Source organism: Emys orbicularis, chromosome 10 (genome assembly GCF_028017835.1).
Source record: "Emys orbicularis isolate rEmyOrb1 chromosome 10, rEmyOrb1.hap1, whole genome shotgun sequence".
Classification (NCBI taxonomy): Eukaryota; Metazoa; Chordata; order Testudines; family Emydidae; genus Emys; species Emys orbicularis.
In genome coordinates this window covers 83,316,587-83,339,666 of record NC_088692.1, presented here as the reverse complement: position 1 = coordinate 83,339,666, position 23,080 = coordinate 83,316,587, and the positions used below count along the sequence as shown (strand labels likewise).

Below are 23,080 nucleotides of genomic sequence, written 5' to 3'. Positions count from 1 at the left end.
CCAGCTCTCTATCATCCACTCTCCTCGCCCTGCATAGGCAATGCTCTGGGATGAGCCGGGAGTAGGAGATGTCAGCAGTCCATAGGCGACCGTTCTTGTCCAACTGGTTCGGCCAGCCTCAGGTTCAGGGAGGCAGAATGGTGGCTCACAGCTGCCTTTCCCCCACCCTAGGTCCTGCACAAAATGCAGCTAGCTGGTTGGACCTCCTTTATGCTGAGTCCCTACAAGCCGGCCTTCTCCATTCTCTTACAGCTAGGAAATGCCTGTCTCCATATCATGCTATTCCTGGCCTCCTTGTTTGCTGCACAGGAACACTCCTCTTCTGCTTCTCCCCATAAAGACTCTTTCTTACCGATTCCACACGTGGTGGGGAGGGAGGGAGGGAAGGGGAAGAAATTTGTTTTAAAGGAGTATCCTGTATTTTAAACCCTGGCCATTGAGTGGTGGGGGGCAGGGGGATGGGGGGGAAGTATGCGCTCACACAGCCGGGAGCTGAATGAATGGCCGATAAGAGTGCTTTTGTCTCACCCGCACAAAGGCATTCTGCAACTACTCTGGCTGTCCCTGAGTAGTGCTCTGGGGAGCCATGTTCCTGCCAGCTCCAGGTGAATGATGGTGAATGAAAGAAATTGTTTGGGGTTGGGGTGGGGGTAGCGGGAAGGAAGTGGTCGTAGTGTCTCCAGCTGAGAGGAAATGAATGAGGAAAGCTGGTCAGGAGTCTGGAGGCTGACAGGAGCTGAGAGCAGACTGTGCTGGGGAGAGTTTGAGCAAGAATATTAATTAGAGTTCAGGGTCAGGGTGAAGGGAGTTCCCTTTAGAGAGAGAGGTCCGGGCGGGCTGCTTTACGGTGGCAAGAGAGTGGCTGTAATGAGAGTGAGTAGGAAATGATGGTACCATGGTAAAGTGCAGCACCATTAAATTCAGTGATATGCTGCTAGCGCAGCCAGCACCGTATGCAGGGTAGGCCCAGGTAAAAGCTGGACTCACAAGTGTGTGTCCTGGACCTAGTTTTAGTGCAGGTAGGAAATACAATGCCTATTGCACGCTGATAACAGGAGCCGCTCTGATTGAGAGTGAGAACACTCTGCCTGGGTGGGAGCTAGGCCATACACCAAGCATCAGGTGGTTTTCCTGACTTTAGGGCGGATACAGGAGGCTGGGAAGCTCAATGCAGTGTCTGTTTACCAGATGCAGAATGTCACAGCAGAGCTCTTCACACTGACAGTGTGTGAGCAGCTGGTGCAGCAGCGTACCCCATTTCCCAGCTATGGGAATTTAACATCAGCTACTGGGCCTAGTCAACTGTTTCCACCAGAGATATCAGGAATTTCCAGCTGTTAGGGGTCAGTGACAAGTTGCTACTGTATCAGCACAGTGCTCAGGAATTGCACAGTGCTCGGACCCTGGGAAATGTAAGTCATCTATTCAATTTCCCTGCCCAAGGATTCTGTGTTCCTCAAGTGCACTCTCCCACCAGGCAGACGTGAGAGAGCTGGGTTGAACTCCATGACCTGATTATATATGAGCAGTCGATGACTCTTTGGCCTTTCTAAAATAAGAAATGATGTAGACTGTAAGCCCTTTGGGGCAGGAGCCAGCTTTTTGTTCTGGGTTTGTACAGCACCTAGCACAATGGGGTCCTGGTCCAGGACCAGGAATCCTAGTTGCTACGAGAATGCAACTAATATGTAATAATAGTGTTGTAAAGTTATAAAGGCATTTATCTTGCAAATATTACAAATCCCATCAATCTATTGCTAATTGGCAGTAATAATGCTTAGATCTTATAGAACAGTTGCCATCTTTATCTTTAAAGTGTTTGCAACATTAATCACTCAATGGATACAACTCCCCTGTGAATTAGTTAATAAACTTTATCCTTATTTTACTTAGAGGGAAAATGAGGGGCAATGAAGGCAGTGTAAGTGATTTGCCCAAGGTCACAGCTGTGATTAAAACTCAGTTCCTGCCTCTGAGACCCATGTTGAGACCACTATAGCATGCCATACTTCTCTCTTCAATTATACCAGAAAAAATCCAAAATACAAATGAAGTACAAAGCTAATGAGTTTTTAGATCTATTGTTGGCAAGGAAACAAAACATTTACAAAAGCTACTTACATTTAGGGGCCATAAAGTATAACCCATTGGTTGAGACACAGCGATATAAGGGATATTGTACTTACTGTAAGTGCTTGAATGTGATATCTGGAAAGCCAGTAGCTCTTGATCCAGAAGGAGAGCGACAAAGAGCCAGGACATATGCTCTAAGAGTTGCTATCCTCTCAACGCGAAATTTAGTTTCAATAAGGTCAAGGTGTGTTCCTACCACTAACACGACAGAATTCGGGGCTTTGGCCTGAAAGGAAAAAAATGGACCCTGATTTGCACCCAGACTACGTACTGTACGGAACTGACAAGTGATCAGATGTCAAGGAATACATTTCACCAAACTCAATGGGATCGCTTAGACTTAAGTGGAGAAAGTCTGAACCTAACCTGGATCCAAACAACTTTGGGGAAATTCAGATCTAGAACCAAACTGTGTTGCTAGCCCCATTCTCAGGGTACGCCCACACTACACTTATGGGTCTCTGCTGCCAAGCAGAAATACCAGAGCTGCCTTTTCTCTAGCTAGCTCAGGTATCAGAGCAGTGAAGCTGCAACAGTACATTCTTCAGCACAGGCTTTAGAAGCCCCCAGGAATTCTGGGTAATTATGTGCATGCCACAACAGTTTCACTGCTCTGGTACCCGAACTAGCTCGATTAAAGCGAACTTGGAAATGTCTACAAAAGCTACAGTCACACCCCATGGTTCCAGTGTAACCAGACTCTCTGTTATGGTATTAACTCAATCTCCAGATCCAAACACCACTGAACACTGAATCTCAGCCCTATCTTTATGCATTGGAATGGAATTCAGCCATAGAGAGCACTGGAGACCTACATATCTGCACTAAAAAATGTTAAAACAGAACATCTCTGGGCCAGAAGACTAGAATAAATGCGACTAACCAGCACAAGATAGAAACTGCTTAGAAATCCCCTCAACCCAAACTGACTAGGCACTAATGAGTATTTGCAGCTTTGGCTTAGTCTGAATTTACAAATCAGCTTTTGTTTCACTCTCTGATGTGCATAGGTGATGAATTTAAACCATTAAGTGTAGTGACCTATCTATGGTACAATGGCAATTTATATCCCAAGAACAACATAACATTCACAGATAGCTGAGCTTATAAGAGAGGTTCTAAATGAGTGTAAAACATCCCCACTGACGGACAGAAATGTTACTAAAAAAATCCCACAACCCAAAGTGACTTCTTACCTCAATGTTCAGCAACCAGAACTGAAGGTTTGCAACAGCTTCTTCCCCTAGTGCCAAGTTCCATACAACTACATACAATGCTTTGTCCGTGAAGAAACACTGATTGACTGTCGACATGCTTGCTGGGCCCCCAATATCCCAGACATTGAATTCCACTGAATCAATCTACTTAGACAAAGAGAAGTGGTCAAATAAAACAGCTACAGTAAGTCATGGGGCGATAACAGCTGAAGTCTAAACCGAGGCCTGGGTGTCTGCATAATGTATGACATTAGAATGGTATCGATGTTGCAATTGTGCCTCAAGGAAATCAAAATCCACAAGCAATTATTAAATGTGGCTGCCACTTCCACGCAGGAAATCAGAACTAATCACCTGCTGCTAAGACTATAGTGGCACCGTTGATACTGGTAAGTCTCCAGCTAATGCTCCAGCACAAACAAAAGACTGATTCTGAGCCATGTAATTCACTGGCTCAGGAATAAGAACTGTTTCCATACTTGATTGTGGCATATTTGATAGACTTGCTAAAGCTAGTTAGCCAAAAGTGCATCATAGAGAGCTGGGGTAGAGGGAAGCCCCCTGCAGAAACCATTTTCATTCTGCAGACGGTATGTCTACACCTTGAGCTGGAGGGGAAAACCCTGGTCGAGCTACTGAGCCAAAAACAGAGCAGCTGCAGCAGCACAAGCAGTAGCAGGGCCTAGCTGCCTTGAGTACAATCCTGTCCAAGATGCTAGGCACATACTTGGGCGACAAGCCCCTCCTATCACTGCTGCTACATTTCTATTTTTAGCACGCTAGCTTGATCAGAGCTAGCACAGGTATGTCTCCTTGAGCTGGTGTGAATACACCTCCAGCTCGAAATGTAGACGTACCCTTAGTCCCGATTCCCATCAAGGCTGAGTTTACCTTGAATAAGGGCAGGATCTGTCTAGATACTTTGGCGTTCAAAGCTTCTCATGCCACTGATTAACACCTGCTGGATGTCATTAGAAACCCTGATGCCAGATGCAGTGTAATGCCAGAGGTGGGCCAAAAGAGCACTCTCAAATCCAGACTCCTGTGAATTTGATAGGAAGTTTTAAAGTACTGGATATGACTCTGCCCCCTACAGCTTGGGTTCTATCTATGGTGCTTATAAACCCCCATCAGTGTAGTATCTCAGTATCTTTTGTGTATTTATCCATACACGCCGGGGCGATGGATTCTTCCTAAAAGTGGGGGGCTCCTGAGGCCCCACCCCCTCTGTGGCCCACATCTGCCGCTCCTCTTCCCCCTGAAGCCCCATCCAAGGCAGAAGCCAGAGCCGGGCCAGGGAGTCTGGGCCCCTCCACCGGGCCAGGGTGTGGGAGCCCGAGAACAGCCCTGTGTTCCCGCCCCCTGTGATGCATCTGAAGGAGAAGGCTCATTTCTACTGTCCTGTGGTGGAATTCAGTGTTAGTAAGGGCAGAGTCTTATGGCTACACAGGGCCTGATACTGACCTCATATTGGTGTAAATCAAGAATGATTCCACTCAAAATAACAGAGTCACACCATTGTAAGTGAGGTAAGAACCAGACCCATTGTTTACAGGATTCTAGTCCTTTGCAGATCAGTCAATAACTTTGTCAGAATATTAAATTCCACTTTAAAGGCCTAAGACCTCAAACTGGATTTTCCTGATCAGTGAAGTGTTGTCTGCAGGCTCCATTCTGCAGAAATGCAGGAGATAGCTTGGTTAATTGAATGGTGCTCCACGGATGCTAATGCTTGAAAGATTTGTATCTCCACGGCTCTCTGTTCAACATACAAACATCACCATGTTCTTTCACTGGGCTGTGACTCACTGCACCCAACTTAGAAAGAATGGAAAAGAAACACCCTAGCCTTAAGGAAAAGTTCCATGGGACCAAATAGAAAACGTTTACATTTCTATAGCTGATTTGAACCCTACAGAATTCATCCCTGCCTTACAATTCTATAAGTTAGTTCAACTAGCCCATAAAAGATCGTTCTCCATTAAATTCCATAGGATTGTACAGTAAATTCTGTTATGTTTCTATAGGATCCTACTGGTCTCATCCCAATTAAACTCTATAGGGTTTTATCATAAGGACTGGCAGAAATGTCTTTCCCTTTTCCACCAATCTAAAAAATGTTTTGCAGCATCTGTTTTCTATTGGAAATTTTCTTTTTAAACTGTTCCCCCTTTTCGCCACAGGAGCTTGCCTCACAGAGCCTGATTTAATCTTTCATATGGTAAGCATCTATTTAAAAAATGGCATATGGTTTGCCAAAAATGGGGAGGGATCAGTGTCTTGAAACAAACAGTTTAGGGAAAAAAGCTCTTGGCCAGCTGAAGATTTGAACACAGTTGTTCTGCTGCAGTCCTGAAAGTGGTGCTACAGCCACTGGTTATAAGCAGTATTTGGTTTCACCATGCTCTCTCTGCTCAAGAGTGTACATTCTCGTCAATGCATTACCTAGGAAAGCAGTATCTTATGTCTATGACCACTCATTTCTCTTCCAAATCCTTATTTTCCACTTGGAAGCTGGCAAATAGGCCATTGATTTCAATCAGTTCCTTGAGTCAGATTTTTAAAGGTAACCAGCTACCTAAGATGCAGACAGGCACCTAATGGGATTTTCAAAAGTGCCTACATGGTTTAAGTTCCTAATGCCCATTGAAATCAAAGGCAGTTAGATGACTCTCCTTAGATTCACTTGATTTCAAGGGGAGTTAGGAGCCCACATACCTTTGTGGATCTGGACCTTAGTGCCCAGAAAAAAATGATGAAGGGTTGTCAGAACTGGGCATGTTTAGTAGAAAGGGAAGATGTGAGAAGTGACTAGTGATAAACACAGGCAGTGCTTAATTTGTGCCAGGGCTTGCCAGAGCTGAGCCCCGGCACCTCTAGGCGTGGCAGTTCATAGCCCCGGCACCTCCGGGCTTCCTGCATCAGTTATGAATGTAAAAAATTGCTTGTGCCCTGCCATGTCTTTCATTACAAATTAAGCACTGAATAAAGGATGTTTTAAAGAGGGCAGAGACCACTAAGCAAAGAGCGAACTAGAAGAAAGCTTTAGGCTGTACTAAGAAAAACATTTTAACTACAGTGTAGGAATGTAGACAACTGGACAATGAAGCAAGCTGCCAAAGGGAATGGTGAGTCACAAGAGTAAATTAACACCATCTACAAGGTCTGGTTTAGGGATAATGAAGTCAGTCTAGCACTGTTTTAAGGGCCAGATTACATGACCCACTGGAGATCCTTCCTGCTCCAAACCATTCTACACTAGCGAAGTATCTCTGACCATTATTCACCTTGGCTTTGAGTCCAGCTGGTTTCTGAAGCTCCCATTTTGTTGTCCGTATGGTGGCGTCACTGTGCATCATCTGTGGCGCTTTCCCTGTCTGCAAGATCTCTATTAGTGTTGACTTTCCCTGCCGTGGAGGACCGACAATAATCATCTTCATCAGCTTGCATTTCTCTGCTTTGCGCAGCTGTGCCCGCAAGTATGCTAATATTGTTTTAGGGCCTATTGGAAAAAAGGGTGGACATATCCTGTGGTTAGCAATGTGAAAAAGTGCCGCAGGGCCATTTAAAATCTAGTGCAGCAGGCATGCCAGTAGTATAAGTATTTTCACTGCAGTTTCTCTGTTGATCGAAAGGGCTCAGAGAATAAACAAAAGGAACGAAATTCCTAATGGACAGACCTGATCCCACCAAAAGGTCAACACAGCAAGAGGCTACAGTGAGTCAGTGTAAAGAGAAAAAAAAAATACTTTCGTTTTCACTCTTCAAAAGCTCAAAGGAAATATAAAACACTAATACAGCATTGGCATATACTCAGTACATTCTTATACGTTCATGTTTCTACTTAAAACTAGGTTTAGACCACAGCACTTTATTTAAGAAAAAATAGTTTTTTTAAAATAAAAGACTATGCTGTTATAATTGGTCCAAAACATGACAGCTTACACAATAATGTTACTCTGCAGTGTTTTGGGCCATTACTGCAAAATACTTGAGAAGGGCTGTCAAAATATTATAAACTATTTACAATCCTATAAAATCCACCACAAAAGTTCTCTGGCATAATATATTGCCAACAAAAGGTTGCATTTACAGGTCATTCTTCTGACATAAAAATCTTTCGTAAATGAACCAATGGTTGGTGTTTCGCAAGAAATCGGAACCAGCCTAGATCTCTTCCTACCTCCCCATCCCTCTCCTCAGAGAAACTGGGACCTCTCCCCATGTCCCCTCCCCTTCCACTGGAGAGACCGGAAGACACTGTGTGGTAGCATCCATGGCCAAGGAAGGGCCTGGACCCCTCCCCTGTTGTGTCCTGGGGTTGACTTTGCACTGTGTGGGAAGTTCCCTATGCAATTCCTTTTAACATTCCCTATGCAGATACAGTTCTTTCCTGTTCAAGACGATTAAAAAAAAAAAAGTGATTCTGATGATCTGTTTAAAGAGATGAATTTATTAAAATAGGTGTAGAATACAGACTTACCCTCTTTTATGATCTCTGCAGGAATGTTGCTGATATTTAGTTCCTCAATATCCAGCTGCCAAAGATTAGCCAGCTGTCCAAGCTCTGGAGGGAGCTCTCGGAGACCAGGATTACTGTTGGAAAATAAATAAATCTACCAACAACCAGGCTTTGTAAGTACGTAGCTACTGTTATGGGCTCCCATATTACACAATTCTGTCTTCACAAAGATCTGCCTCTCTCTTCCATTAACATTTTCATAAGAATACTCAGCACTTCCATAGCGCTTTCCATCTTCAAAGTGCTTTGTAAAATTTAAATTAATCCTGTGAGGCAGGTACGTATTATCATCTCCAGTTTATAGATGAGAAAGCTTGGGCAGAATGGTTAAGGCTCAAGGCTACAGAAGGAGACAGTGGAGAGTCAGGATTAGCGTTCAGGCCAGCAGCATCCAGTTCTCTGCTCAGCCCATTAGAACCACTGTCCTTGCTCTAGAGTTTAAAGGTTAAAATCTCCAATTTAATTATAAAAATCTATGGGCCCAATCCTATGAGGTGCTGAGTGCCTTCAACTCCCTCTGACTTTACATGTGTTCATCCCCTCGACTCTAAGGCTATGTCTACATTTGGAGATTGGGCTTGAGCAGGGTCTGGGTCTGGGTCTGGGTGGGGTTGTACTTGGGGGTGGCTAACCCATGCGGCTGCTTGCTGTTGCCCGAGTTACCACGTCTACACTAGTATTTGTAGCCTGCTAGCTCAATGAGAGCTAGCATGAGTCTATCTAACGGAGCTGGGAATCACATCCCCGGCTTGTAGTGTAGATGTAGCCTAAGAGAGAAGTTTGATCGTCAAAGCAGCAGAGTAATAATGTGGCTTTTCATGGCATGTACTTACTTCCCTAAATAAAGCTCTGTTAGACCTTTCAGAAGGCAAATGGATTGTGGGACGGTGTCTAGCTGATTGTCATTTAGATAAAGGACTTCCAGAGAGTCATTCAGGAATGCCGGAAACTCCAAGAAGGGACCTGAAACAACACGAGAGAAAATAAATGCTGAGATGAAAGCAAACATAATATGCCACAAGGCTCTAGACCAGTAACCCTTGGTCTTAACATTTCAGTAAGGTCATTAGGTAACTGAATTAGTTACCATGAAGCAATGCATGCAAAGCAAGTGACCACCAACAGAAACAATGGTAATAAAGCATCCAGGCCCAGATTATGGCTTTTACAATCACAGCGTTGTTGGATTTTGCCCTTGTGTGGAGGTGCAAATCCCCAGCAGTGAACAGAGATGTTCTACCTGTGGAGCACTTAGGCAGACAGAATGTCTCCACAGTCACTGATGGGAATGTGTCTAGAAGAACATTTAATTTTTCTTTTTTGGTGGAGCAGCATGTGTTCCCTTGTGGTTGGGCAGCGTCTCCTCTGAGATGCATCACGGTCCAAGCAATGACATCCATGCCCAATCCAGCCCCATAGCTTGCACGCAAAGAGCACAAGCACTGGGAAGTTTGTTCCCTGCATTCTCACAAGAGCAGCCAAAATTTGGCCACAATACTGTCTGATAACTACATGTGAATAACTCAGCAAGAGTTCAGGGTGAGCAGAGAATCCGGTCAATTTACGCAATTAACCCTGCACAGAGGGGGGAGCCAGCGAGCAGCAGGATCTGCCAGTGACTACAGTGGGCAGATGAGACAATGTAGGCCCTTACGACAGGCAACAATAAAGCTAAAATTTACTCAAGGGCCCCAGATGGAGGCACAGAAGAAGCTGCATTGTTCTGGAATGATGCTGCACAAGACTGGCAACCAGAGAATGACAGAATGATAGAAGCAAGATTTCAGACACGCTGTATGAAAATGACCATCATTCAATGCTACGCCCCAACAAGAGAATACAATGATGATGATAAGGATACTTTTTATAACATTCTGCAGAACCTCATCAGCAAGTCCCACATGATGATATTTTCATTGTTTTGGGTGATATAAATGCTGTGGGGGGGAGAGACAATCATGACATGACAGACATAATGGGCATAGGTGAAACCGGCTCACTTAACAGTGAACACTTTCTTGAATTATGTCAACTGAACCATCTTATTGTTAGAGGGATACTCCATCATACACCACCATAAAACAACGTGGTTCTCACCTGATGGCAAAAATCATATGAATAAAGTTCTGATCGTCACCTCAAGACATCCAAGTATACAGAAGGGCATTTTTAGGCAGTGATCATCAACTGTGCATTGCCACAGTGAAAATGAACTTGAGGAAAGTACCAGTAAAGTGAATCACAAGGAAAATTAACGTCTTTAAATTTGAGGATGAACACTCCTCAAACACTCCTGGGTTCAGTTCACTCATTTTTTGACTCATTATGAATTTAATCTTTTTAGTGTTTATTGCTCCTCTTCTGTATGGATGAATGGAACCAATCTAGTTATATAGAGAGACAGATTCAGTCCATCGCGGACACACAGGAGTAACTACCAAAAATAGCAGCAATGCTCCCAATTCATTTCCTAACCCTAGATAGAAAAGAGTGTGCTATGTTAGAACCAGGCTCGAGGGGTTTATGAATTGTAATTATTTATTCATGAATTATGTATGACTTTTCTGGCTTGGGTCTGGATTTGCTGTTAAAATAATTCCCATCCTAAAAATATTTTTGGATGGGTAAACTACACAAATGCAACCACATGCATATGCAAGAAGTTTATTCTGAGTTTTATCAGCCTAGTGTACGGAGTATCCCTAAATCATCCTCTGTAAATAATTTCCTAGACATAAGTAAACAGTTTACTTGGTAAGATTATATTAAATATAGGGTGCTTTTTGTACGAAACTGATGCATTCTGACTCCTGTCTTCACTAAATGTCCTTTAAACTCCTGGTCACGTCCTCTGGTCTCACCAAGCTGCACTTGGGACAGGAGGAGAAGTTGGGAGACAAAAGTGATTTTACTCCATCTTTGTGGCTGTCCAATCCTGGCGCCAGCCAGGGAGCTGGTTTGGCCCCTGGCCCAAGTTTAGTCACACCCCGATACCCACGTTATTAAAGGGGACATTCTAGCTAGGGATTGTCAGAGAGCAGTGGCGTTCAGGTCCCACCCCCTTTCACTAGGCCCCACCCCCTTTTCTGGGGGAAGGGGTTGTTATGAAGACTGGGCTGGCTCTGCATTGCTGGCTCTGCATTGCTTGGGGATTCTCATTGCACAAGGAATCCCCAGGGAGCTGGTTAAACCGGCTTTACGTCCCTTTGCACGACCAGAGCAGCACAAAGGAGCTATGGCAGGGCTGAAGATCTGGCCCTCTGAAGCGGGCATCGTCTTGCTATAACATTCATGTTTCTTATTTCAATGTAACGCACACCAATCCTTTTTGCTGAGGCCCTTCCCCATTTGCAGCTGATTGCTGGATTGACATCACCTAGCCCAGACTGACAAATGCACCTCTCTTATCCCCTTGCTCCATGACCTGACACAAGTGCCTTCATCTCTCATTTTCTCTCTCCTTCTCGCATTACTCCACAGCAGTGGGCACAGAAGATGGGCATTAACTGGACTAGCAGGAGGATTTGTGGGGGGTGGGATTGGTAGTAAGGCCAGGACAAATCTTTGGCTCAAAGGATCCCTGGGGTTAGTCCTCCATTCACCCCCTGACCCAGCTGTTGTAATAGCTTTACAGAATGGATATGATGCCCCTGATGCTGACAAACTCTTTAGAACAAAGGTTCAGGGTCATATTCCCACATGTTCTACACTTGGGATTGATGTCACAGCATTTATCTTTCGAGGTAAACCCTGCTATTTCTCTTTTCATTTGTAACTAGTTAAAGAAAATCTTATGCACAACAGAGATTTCTTTTCTTCATATGAACACACACATTACTTGCTGGACAGCAGTTCCTACCTCCTCCGAGAGGAAATTTTGCAAGTTTCATGGTTCCATAGAATTTAAGGCCAGAAAGAACCATTAGATCCTCCAGTCTGACCTCCTGTGTATCACAGGCCATTAAATTTCACCCAGTTAAGCCTGTATTGAGCCCAATAACTTGGGTTAGAACAAAGCATTTCAGTCCTCGTGACTCTTGTGTGCCTCAGGCAGAGAACAAGAGAAATCATAAGAACGGCCGTACTGGGTCAGACCAAAAGGTCCCTCTAGCCCAGTATCTTGTCTTCCGACAGTGGCCAATGCCAGGTGCCCCAGAGGGAATGAACAGAACAGGGAATCAAGTGATCCATCCCCTATGGCCCATTCCCAGCTTCTGGCAAACAGAGGCTAGGGACACCATCCCTGCCCATCCTGGCTAATAGCCATTGATGTACCTACTCTCCATTAACTTATCCAGTTCTTTTTTGAACCCTGTTATAGTCTTGGCCTTCACAACATCCTCTGGCAAAGAGTTCCACAGGTTGACTGTGCGTTGTGTGAAGAAATACTTCCTTTTGTTTGTTTTAAACCTGCTGCCTATTAATTTCATTTGGTGACCCCTAGTACTTGTATTATGAGAAGGAGTAAATAGCACTTCCTTATTTACTTTCTCTACCCCAGTCATGATTTTATAGACCTCAATCATATCCCCCCTTAGTCGTCTCTTTCCCAAGCTGAAAAGTCTCAGCCTTATTAATCTCTTCTTATACAGAAGCCATTCCATACTCCTAATCATTTTTGTTGCCCTTTTCTGAACCCTTTACAATTCCAATATATATTTTTTGAGATGGGGCGACCACATCTGCACACAGTATTCAATATGTGGGCATACCATGGATTTATACAGAGGCAATATGATATTTTCTGTCTTATTATCTATCCCTTTCTTAATGATTCCCAACATTCTGTTCGCTTTTTTGACTGCCGCTGCACACTGAGTGGATGTTTTCAGAGAACTATCCATAATGACTCCAAGATCTCTTTCTTGAGTGGTAACAGCTAATTTATATGTATAATTGGGATTATGTTTTCCAATGCCTGAGACCCCTGCAATGGCTGGGTATTGATTAGGTGAGGTGTGCCTGGATGATCTCAGTAGGTGATCCATGCTGCAGAGGAAAGCAAAAAACCCTCAAGATCCCTGCAAATCTGACCTGGCGGGATATTCCCTCCTGTCCCCAAATCTAGAGATCAGTTTGTCCCTGAGCATGTGAGCAAGACCCAGCAGCCAGGCATCTAGGAAGAGGATTCTCTCTGTGACCTCAGAGCCATCTGTCAGGTGTCCTGTCTCCAGCTGTGGCAAAACTACTCCCAGAATATATCTGGCCAGTGGTGCCCCAGGGGAAAAACTCCTTCCTGATCTCTGTAGCTGACCAGCTAAAGCCTTGAAGCATGAGATTTTATTATAGTCTTTGTCTTAATGCAGATTTGCAAGGGTCATGAGTGTGTGAGGGTAATGCTTCTGCTCTGTCCATGACCCATGAAGGAAGGGGGAAAATAGAGGGATTCATTCATAGTGCAGTGAGGTGAGACTATATGGCTAGTGGACTATTCTCATCAGGATGTCTAGGGCAATGTTAACTGTCACCACAAAACCTAAATTTTATTCTGTTCTGTGTAATTCCCCGGGGGCACTGTAAAATGCACTGTCAGGAAGGTACTCCCAAGGGAGAATGCAGCACATAAAAGATCTGAGTGGCCTAAAAAAAATCAAACAAACAAAAAGAAAAGCAAATGAATCCCACAGAGATTAGGGATCAGTGTGGATATCTTCAAATGGTCTTTTGATCTTTGTGGGATTTCACAGATAGTAATCCAGAGAATCTCCCGCCAGACCTTTGGCAATCATCAAAGAGGCACAGGGCAAAACCTATTTTGCAAGTTCAGCCACATAGTTGTATTGCCCTTGGGATCACCTAATTATTGGTTCGTTTCCCCATCTCAGTAAACCAAAGGGCACATTAGCTAGAGTGACTAGCTTCTCAAGCACTTCAGTAATTTGGACAAAGAGAGGGACTGATAGTTCAGTGAGAGAAGCAGGTTTCATCCATTAGCCATTTGGGCAAAGGGGATAGACCAGTTCTACAGTAATTTGTACATTAAAAGCATTTCCAATCTTATTTACATGTCACTGCACTAAAAGCTGCAGCTGTGCTTACACTGACCACTCATCTGCCAGACTCTAAGAGGATCCCTGTACCCTTGGAATTCACTTGGCACAATCCACCATCTCCTTCCCAGGAGAGGAGGTCACCACATACCATACCTGCCTCCGCGCCTGCACGCACTCTGCTTCTTGTGGTAAAAAAGGAAGAAATCCGCTTTGTTTTAAACCCCTCCTCACTCCTGCAGATGAAACAAAACGCACAAAGCGATGCTTGAGAAAGACAAAGCCACATTGGGGGACATTCACATGAGCTCATACTGTTATGGGCCCAACCTGTGGGAGCTCAGCACCGTGTAGGATTTGGGCCTCTGCAAGGCTTCATAATGTCAGAGCACAGCCTTTGCTGGTTCTCATTCCCCAGGCATGTGGAAGAGGGGTCTGAGCCACACAGCTCAGCAGCAGTTCTGAACGCCACCAAAACTCAGAACCGTCTGGACCCAAGGTTTTTGGTTCAGACTCATCTCTGTCATTCAACATATTAGCCTAGCTCTGGGGCATTATGTTGATTCCATTTGGGAAATGCACACTTGACTTTGTGTTCTCTTTACTGGTATCAAGGTTTAGGAGATTGTCAAATAGCAAATTGAACAAGCTGCATAAGAGACTCTGTAGAATAGCCGTTTCCTATTACAGCTAGCACTCCTCTGACATGATGACCCATGAATGCTATTGTGGAGATGGATTGAGACATTTCTAAAGCATTTATACATCCTTGTTTATTGACACTGACCATGCAGACTATTGGCAGGGCAAATTATAATGAATCTAGCAAATCTGCTGGGCATGCACCCAAATGACGTATATGGAAGCTTGATGCGCTTACATTCACTGCTGGAGAAGGGAACAGACCTGCAAGTCTGCATATCAAACATCCTTATAATGTTTTCTAAATGGAAAAAATATCACTCCTAATTTTTGTTTTCTTTTCTAAATAGCCAAAGTCATTAGTCTGGCCATGGGCTAATGGCCTGTTACATTTTAATTTAAAAACAAACAAAGATTATTAACATTTTTCAAAACACATACTCCCAACAGAAATATGAAAGATTAAGCCCAGACAAAATGCCTATGGTTAAGATATGCTCCCCACAAATAAGTACTTGCATTGGTAAACCACTCAGAGTGAAGCATGTTCTACATTTTATTACCAGTAATAATTATTCACTCATGAAATAATGTCATGTGCTATATCCAAAGAAACTATGAGTAATATTTCTTCAATGCCACAGGTGTACGAGACACTTTGGAGATGTAAAAGAAGATGTGGTCCATGCTGTATGGATAACTATATACGATATAGAGGGAATTAATCCAGTGAGTCTGTAAAAGCATCGACACTTTCTACCACGTGTAAGGGATTGGTTTTGTTATTAATTTTTAATCTTTAGTTTAAATTTTAGCTCTGACACAAACTAAAAGGAACACTTACTTCCCAAGCTGATTCTTAGAAAGATCCAGTGATTTAAGTTGCTTGCAAGTCCACTTATCTTGAGAAGGCAACGAAACTAACTGATTTCCCAAAAGCTTCAGTGACACCAGTGCCTGAAAGAGGAATAGGCAGCACTTACAAGAAGCAATCCATTAAACAAGCAGAAAGAGGTCTGGTAAGTACAGCTGCTTAAATAACAGGAAAACTAAGAGAGCACTTCTTATTTAACAAAGATACTAGCTTCCTAGCATATAAACATTCCCCTCCTTAACTCTCTCTTACACACATTTACTGCATCTCCTTGTACAAAGCAATGCAGCTTTTAGCCCAACACAATTACTGGCCTATTTGCTGAAAGATTCAACTATAAATTCCAAACGTCAGCTTTGGTATTAATGAAACAGTCCCATGTAGATAAGAGATATGTTTCATATGGACACTATGCCATATGTTTGTCATAGGTGTGGCATATGTGTGTAGATTAAGATATGAGTGGGCCCTCTCCTACTAATTCATATTTCAGACTATATGTTCTCTTGTATAAATCCAAAATGCAAAATGTGTGCTACCTATACAGTACAATCTGCATATATTTTTGTTACATGTGGTTTAGATTATTAAAAGTAGATTTACATTTCTTTTCACCATTTATACTATTGGTTTACTCTTTACTTGTACTCAGATTGTAGACTGAAGCTAGATAGATACGTTTAATTTGCTTGATCTCATGCATTAAGTAGCACCACGGAGATATGGTAAAATTCCAAATACCACAGAGTTTAAATACAACCTCCCTCCTACAAATTTAATTGACATTTACAAAAAATTGATTTATGCCAGATTTTGTAAACCTCCCCACTCTCCCACTTTGTTTTACAAATAAATTGGAAGCTAAAACCATTCCCTTTAATAAAACAAGAGTAGATTTTCATTGAAGAGATGTTCTCAAAATAGTAAGGCAACAGGACAATACCCAAAGGCACTATAAAGTGCTTTTAAAAGCTGGACAAGACAATAGTACTTGAAATATGTCAGCATTTGATGGAAAATTGGGGATGAGGGGTTCCCCCATGAGAAATTTCAACTTTTCATTAAAAAATGTTTTGGCCTGAAACTGAAATGTTTTTGGTTTTTCAGCAAGTCAATGTTTTCCATGAAAATATTCATTTTGTCAAAGACCCAATTTTCCATAGAAAAACAGTTTTTGACTGAAAATTTAATCGAGTCCTAGTCAATACATCTCCTGATGTGATCTGAGATAAGCAGAATTTTAACCTAGAAATGCCAAATTCTTTCTAGCATAACTCCACTGAAGTTAATGTACTATACCCAAAGTCAATGGAGTTATGCCAGCAGAGAATTTGGCCCTAGGTATTTTAGACAACATTTATGTTCCATATGCCATTAAGGTTTAGTGTAAATGGTGCAGACCACTTACAAGGTTGTGCTGGCATGGTGTGGCAAGTACTTAATCAAGCCACAATAACACTGTCTCATCAATTGAGACTGTTTGTCTGTGATGTGGTCAAATAGAAGAATAAGAAATCTGAGTGGGACCAGCGTAGCAGGTGAGTAGGTCGGTATTTAACGTGTAACATGCGCAGTGACAGGACAGGGGCACACCAAAGCTTTGACATAATGCTAGAAAAGTAACAAATATAGATAACTGTGAAATATTGGAGGCCATTGGAAGGGAATTGGTGAAGGAACATGCTGAGTCAATTTAAATGCTGGAATTGAACGACACCAGAGACTTCCAGAGAAGTATAAACAAATTAACCATACAGCCTTCCCCTTACCCCACCCCCACATTTTGTCAAAATCTTTGCACATTTGGAATTAACCTCAGTTTGACAAGAAGAATCTGTCTCCACCCAACACTTTGTGCCAAGTTCCCTGCAGGTATCACCACAGGTTTCCTGAATCGTGACTGTCCAATGGCAAAGTTTCAGAGGGATGGGGCGCAGTCAGGAGTGAGAAATGGACCATAGTAGGTAACTTCCTTCTCTTTTCTGCCACAACACACAATAGGGGAACTGTCATATAGTTTAAAACAGAGCGGAAAAAGCGACTGTCACTTAATTATGACAGTGGCTGCATGGGTCAACTTGTAAGGGATCTGGAAAACATGACAGGGCTGCTTTGCATATGTCCCTCAGAGAAAAGTTCCTGATCTTTCTCCAAGAGTGATCGACTAGAGAAGTGAGCTGAGCCATGACTTGGAAAAGTACCAGCTTCTTTGGAAAAGGGTAATGGCCTTTACAGCAAAGCTGACAAGGACTCTAGATGTCCCCTGTAGGAACATCTGTGCTGCACAAGGAATCATAGAACATGAGCCAGTTGAGCTTCCTCTTCTCATGCCACATGTGAACAATGACATATCTAAATCGTATACTTTACCATGGACTAGATCCTGAATTTATGCCCAGCACTGAGCAAAGGGTGAACTACCACATTCCAGCAGCCGCATTATGCCAGAGATGCTCCTCTAAGACACACTTCTTCCTTGCTCCAGGGGCTTGGGATAGTAATTTATTGCTGGCCAATGAGCGTGTGCCTGCATGCGGGGTGGCCAGGGCCGGCTCCAGGCACCAGGCAACCAAGCTGGTGCTTGGGGCGGCACCTGGAGGGGGGCGGCGCGGCGCTCAGGCCGCCGGGGAGAGCGGGGCCACAGCCGGGCTCGCCGCCCTCCCCCCAGCACTCTGGCCGCCCTCCCCAGGGGGAGAGCGGCAAGCCCCTGCCGGGGCTCGCCGTCCTGCGCTCTGGCCGCCGGGGGGAGAGCCGAGCCCCAGCCGGGGCTCGCCGCCCTCTCACCGCCCTGCCCCCGGCGCTCTGGCCGCCGGGGGGGGGGGGGGGGGGAGAGCCGAGCCCCCGCCGGGGCTCGCCACCCTCGCCCCGGGGCTCCGGCTGCCCTCCCCCCGGCGGGAGAGCGGAGCCCCCGCTGGGGCTCGCCGCCGCCCCCGGGCTCCGCCCCCCCCCCCCCCACGGGGGGGGGCGGGGCGGCCGGAGGCTTTTTTGCCTGGGGCGGCAAAAAAGCCAGAGCCGGCCCTGGGGGTGGCACCAAAGTTCTGCCCATTTTCCACCCCTCACCACCTTCATAAACCTAGAGAGGGTGCAAGTGGGTGAGTAGTACATTTGCTCCAATGCCCCCACAACCAAGATGAAGGTTTACTGTTCTTATTTCCTCCAATTCCCTTATGCAGGCATGTAATCACATCACAGTCTAGCTCTGAGTAACTTGGGTGAGTTGGCACTTTTTAATGTTATCTGATTAGGACTAAAGAAACAGAGATGTGAGCTGGAGCTCCCTAGGATGCCCAAGTGCCTGCCAAAGTATGCCAGCTTCTAAATCACACAGCCCAGTGGAGAATTTATCCAACTCCATTTAGATAGGGTGACCATCTGTCCCGTTTTTAAAGGGACAGTCCCGTTTTTTGGGACTTTTTCTTATATTGGCTCCTATTACCTTCCCCACCCCCTGTCCCGTTTTTTCACAGTTGCTATCTGGTAACCCTACAGTTAGACATGCTGCCCTGGGAACTATCACATCATGCACAAATCCAGCCTTCCATACACAAAAACTACAGTGTAGGATGAAATGTGACCCTGGAGCACCATCTAGCGTCCAGCATTTGCTGTGTCAACTGAATCCCTTCCATTTGTATTTTTACTATCTTCAGAGAAAAAAAGTGATGTTAGGGTGACCAGATGTCCCGATTTTATAGGGACAGTTCCGATTTTTGGGTCTTTTTCTTATATAGGCTCCTATTACCCCCCCCACCCCCTGTCCCGATTTTTCACATTTGCTGTCTGGTCATCTTACATGTTAAAGTAAAGTAAAGTAAAAGTGATGTTAAAGCCAATAGCACATAGATTTCACCTTTCGGGAGATGTGCCAGGATAGAGGAAATGATGAGCAGAAACCATTACAAATATATGTTATGAAAAGGCAACTCAGGAAGAAAATGATCTTCTCTGTTCCTATTAGCAGGAGAAAGCCAGAGGCATCTCTCTAGCACGCTCCTCCTTTCCCCGGTGGGCATTCCACTGGGAACAGGCTAGCTGAGTGGGATTGGGGAGGGAGGTGCAGAATTATTCTCAGTGACATTGTTCTCCCACTAACTTTATGGGGATTTCAAGTGAAATCAGGGCTGATCAGGATGGCTTCTCTTAAATGTGGTTTATCTTACACCTTCCTATCAGATGCTTTTCCTGCTACAACTGCTCCCTTGGTGTCCAAGTACACTGACTCAAGCAGACATGGACATATGCTGTCACCACTCAATTTTCCATGCTGGGTAGAGCTGTGAAAATCTTGGCACTTTCACAAACATTTTCCCTGATTTCAACCCACACAAGACTATGCCCCCTGTGCTTCACAATCTGAAATGGAAACTCAGATGAAACCGCTGAGTTCTGCCTTGTTTCATGTCGAAACCACAAATTCTGAACAAGTTTGGAACAAAACCATGAATCTGTCCTATAAGTGGAAAGAGGCCCTACATTTGCATGAAAGGTTTGTCAAACACAATGAACCTTTCAATGAACGTGGTCTGCCCTTCGAGTTTGTAACTCACCTTAACCCAGGTCTGTTTCATATGCTACCAGGTATCAAAGGAGGTATTTCACACAGCACTAATGTGGACCCAATAAACAATAATACTTCCTGCTTATATAGTGCTTTCTGGGCCAGATTTTGCACTCAATTATCTGTGGGTGCAATTAAGTACATTGGACGTCTAACTCTGACTTGCAACTACCAAATGGAGGTTGGTTTAAAAAAATGCAATCCTAAAGACACAGAGTTGCAGGTACCAAAACAGCTCCCAAAAGGAACCTAAAGCACGTTACAAACAATACACAGGATCATTTGGGACATGATGAAAGCGCACCACCGGGGGAAACGGGGCAGCTATTTAATATTGCATGGAAGCCCCGGACAACAGCTCTGTATAGGGAGCAAAGGGACATTATCCTACTGAACACACAAAGACCCTCTAATCCCTTGTTCATAATCACATACACACTGCACTTTGTGTTCCTGTCCTGAATAGGTTCTGCTGGAAAAGCTCTAGGAGGGTTTTACACTTACTTCAAGTTGGAAAAGTCCTTGTGGAACTTCATTTAGTGAGTTCTCAGAAAAATCCACTTCTCTGAGGTGATTTTTCCAGAAAACAGTCAGTGTGTCCGGGAGGGACTCCAATGAATTTCTAGATGCTTTACAACATTTCTGGAAGCATGAAAAAAAAAATACTGAGACAATAACAAATTCTAAGACACATACATCTTTAAAGAAACATGCTGATCAATTGTCACGTTTTATACATTAATACAATTGATTCATGCAGCCTTCCCAGGTGTTTTTTTTTTTTTTTTTTTTTTTTAAAGTGTAACTACTGCACAACAAGGAATTGCACACATGTTGGTCTAAGATCCCATTCCTGCAAATCTAATTCCAAGCAACCCCCAATAAACTCCAAAAGCATACACTAAATTGATAGGCAAATCCATTTTTAAGTATATGCATTTTAATTGTTACTTTGGAGACTGTCACTTACTCTTCCCCATAAATATACATTTAACCAACAAAACACATTCTTGCACTCCTCATTTTTTACCACTATCCATAAAACACTGACATTTATCTCCTCCTGAAATATACAATGATATTCGGGTATTGATATCTCATAATTTATCCACTGGCTTGATTAAAGTTAATCTTAAGGAAGGCTGTGAGTTTTGTAACATGACCCAGTACATCCTTCAGCTCATATAAGCAGAGTCCAAGCTGTTTGCTTTATCCATGGCAGTGGTACCATTGACCCTACTGGGAATATCCACATGAACAGAGTGAACCGCAGTGGATCTCCAAAAACCCACCCTGAAAATCCAAAAGATAAAATCACCCTGGTATCACCACTGCACTGGGAGACCAGCTTTTCAGCCTAAGAAGCTGGATAGAGTCTTAATGTATCACATCCCATTTCTTTGCACTGTCCTGTGAGTGGAAAGCTTTCCTCAGTCTTTTGCTCCCAGCAGAGCAGTTTGACCTACCAAGGGGCAGGCCCAGGGGTCTGGAAACACCTTCAGGTTGTTTCTGGAAACATTGAGGATGGTTAGGGATTTGAAGCAGTAAAGGAACAGTGTGGGGAGATCCACCAATCTGTTGTCAGAGACATCAAGTTCTTGCAGTTTCCTTAATCCAATCCAATTAGTTGCTAGAAAATACAAAACATCACAAACTTAGTGAAGGGCTGTCACTCGGGGTCTAATCTTGCATGGTTCTCAGTACTTCGTGGGTGTGAGCCAAATCCCAGTGACGTCAGTAGAAAGATTATTGACTTCAATGTGCTTTGGATGAAGACCCCATAGCTGTGCTAAGCACCCAACCACCATTGGCTTTGGTGGGTTAGGGGTCAAAGGAAGCTTGGGTGCCCCTGGCAAGATCAGGCCTGGGAGTGGAAAGTGTAAGGGTAACACTGATCACTGGAGCTAACATACCACTTTCCTCATCAAATAACTTTTCCAGATAATTTTTGGTGGCGATGAGTTTTTGAAGTTTTGTGAGATGTAGGAATCCAGAAGGGAGAATACAGAGCCTGTTGATGGACACATCCACCTCAAGTAACCTGCAAGTGTGGAAAAACATCCAACAAAGCATAAATAAAAGCATGAGCATTGAGTAGTGTTGTATAAACACATCTATTTTATCATATTTTTAGCTCCCCTTGGGCAGAGGTATGACATGTTCTCACAAGCCATGACAAAAGCCACACTTTAAAACATGACCATCCTGATAATTAACTTGGAAATAACTGTATTATAAAGTATGGAGCAGAACTGAGTCTTCGTAGTGAAAAGATAAAACCAAGAAGCTCTTCATCTACCCAAGGGACATAGACTGAAACCTGAAGAGAACAAATGAACCTTTCACACATACACAACTGATTGATCTGAAGCAGCTCTTTGCACTTGCTATCCTTTGATTTAAGAATACAGCACACACACCTTGTGCATATAATTTCATCGGATGACTGGACGCTGGGCAGTTCGGTCAGCTGGTTGTCAGATAGGTTCAGTTTCCTGAGGTTTATCAGTCCCCATGGAATCACGGATGGGAGGGAGGCCAGGCAGTTGGCAGACAGATCGAGCTCAGTTATCTGACATGAGATATCAATCAGCCAGTCCAGATCCACCCAAGGCAGCTTGAGATTTGACCAACCCACAGACAGTGCCTGTATGCCAAAGAAAGAACAAAATGCAATTTTAATATGACTCGCTCGCCTTATGGTAATACGCCAGGGCCTGTTACGATACTGACAAATCATCAAGTGAGCTGTAAGTGCTTCACTTTCCATGCAACTAGCTTCTAGGAACTCAGAAGACCCAGCTATGAAATAATACATTGATGTCAGAGGCCCTGGCCCTGAAGCTGCTCCATGGGCTCCATCCAACGACCCAGTGCCCAGCCTAAGCAGTGGGATAGCTACAGAGCTGCTCCACTGAGGGTGAAGTGGTCTTCCATGAAACCTACACACTCTTCTCTGGTGGAGGCAGGGTAGATCCTCAAACCCTGCCCCATCCCATACTGTGCAGGGAGCGGAGCACTGTGCCATCCAGGAGGCACTCAGATGCCTCAGTGATGGACACAGCCTGAGAACCTAGACATGGATACATACTGCAAGTCCTTCTTAAATCCCATGTCCTTCACCTCTTTCCTCGTTTGTGTCTT

At 44.0% G+C, this 23,080-nt stretch overlaps 1 protein-coding gene across 1 annotated transcript in view; it reads right to left on the bottom strand.

The window, feature by feature from the left end:
* The window catches only part of LRRK1 (leucine rich repeat kinase 1), a 103,340-nt gene that overhangs the window by 35,564 nt on the left and 44,696 nt on the right, over positions 1-23,080 (bottom strand). Inside the window, exons 6-16 of the mRNA XM_065412226.1 lie at positions 22,357-22,583; positions 21,850-21,977; positions 21,403-21,566; positions 20,441-20,578; positions 15,349-15,461; positions 14,019-14,098; positions 8,706-8,835; positions 7,834-7,946; positions 6,638-6,852; positions 3,330-3,494; positions 2,187-2,359 (exon numbers count right to left, since the gene is read on the bottom strand). Of these exons, the coding sequence (XP_065268298.1) occupies positions 2,187-2,359; positions 3,330-3,494; positions 6,638-6,852; positions 7,834-7,946; positions 8,706-8,835; positions 14,019-14,098; positions 15,349-15,461; positions 20,441-20,578; positions 21,403-21,566; positions 21,850-21,977; positions 22,357-22,583 (1,646 nt within the window). The remainder of the gene's footprint in view (positions 1-2,186; positions 2,360-3,329; positions 3,495-6,637; positions 6,853-7,833; positions 7,947-8,705; positions 8,836-14,018; positions 14,099-15,348; positions 15,462-20,440; positions 20,579-21,402; positions 21,567-21,849; positions 21,978-22,356; positions 22,584-23,080) is intronic.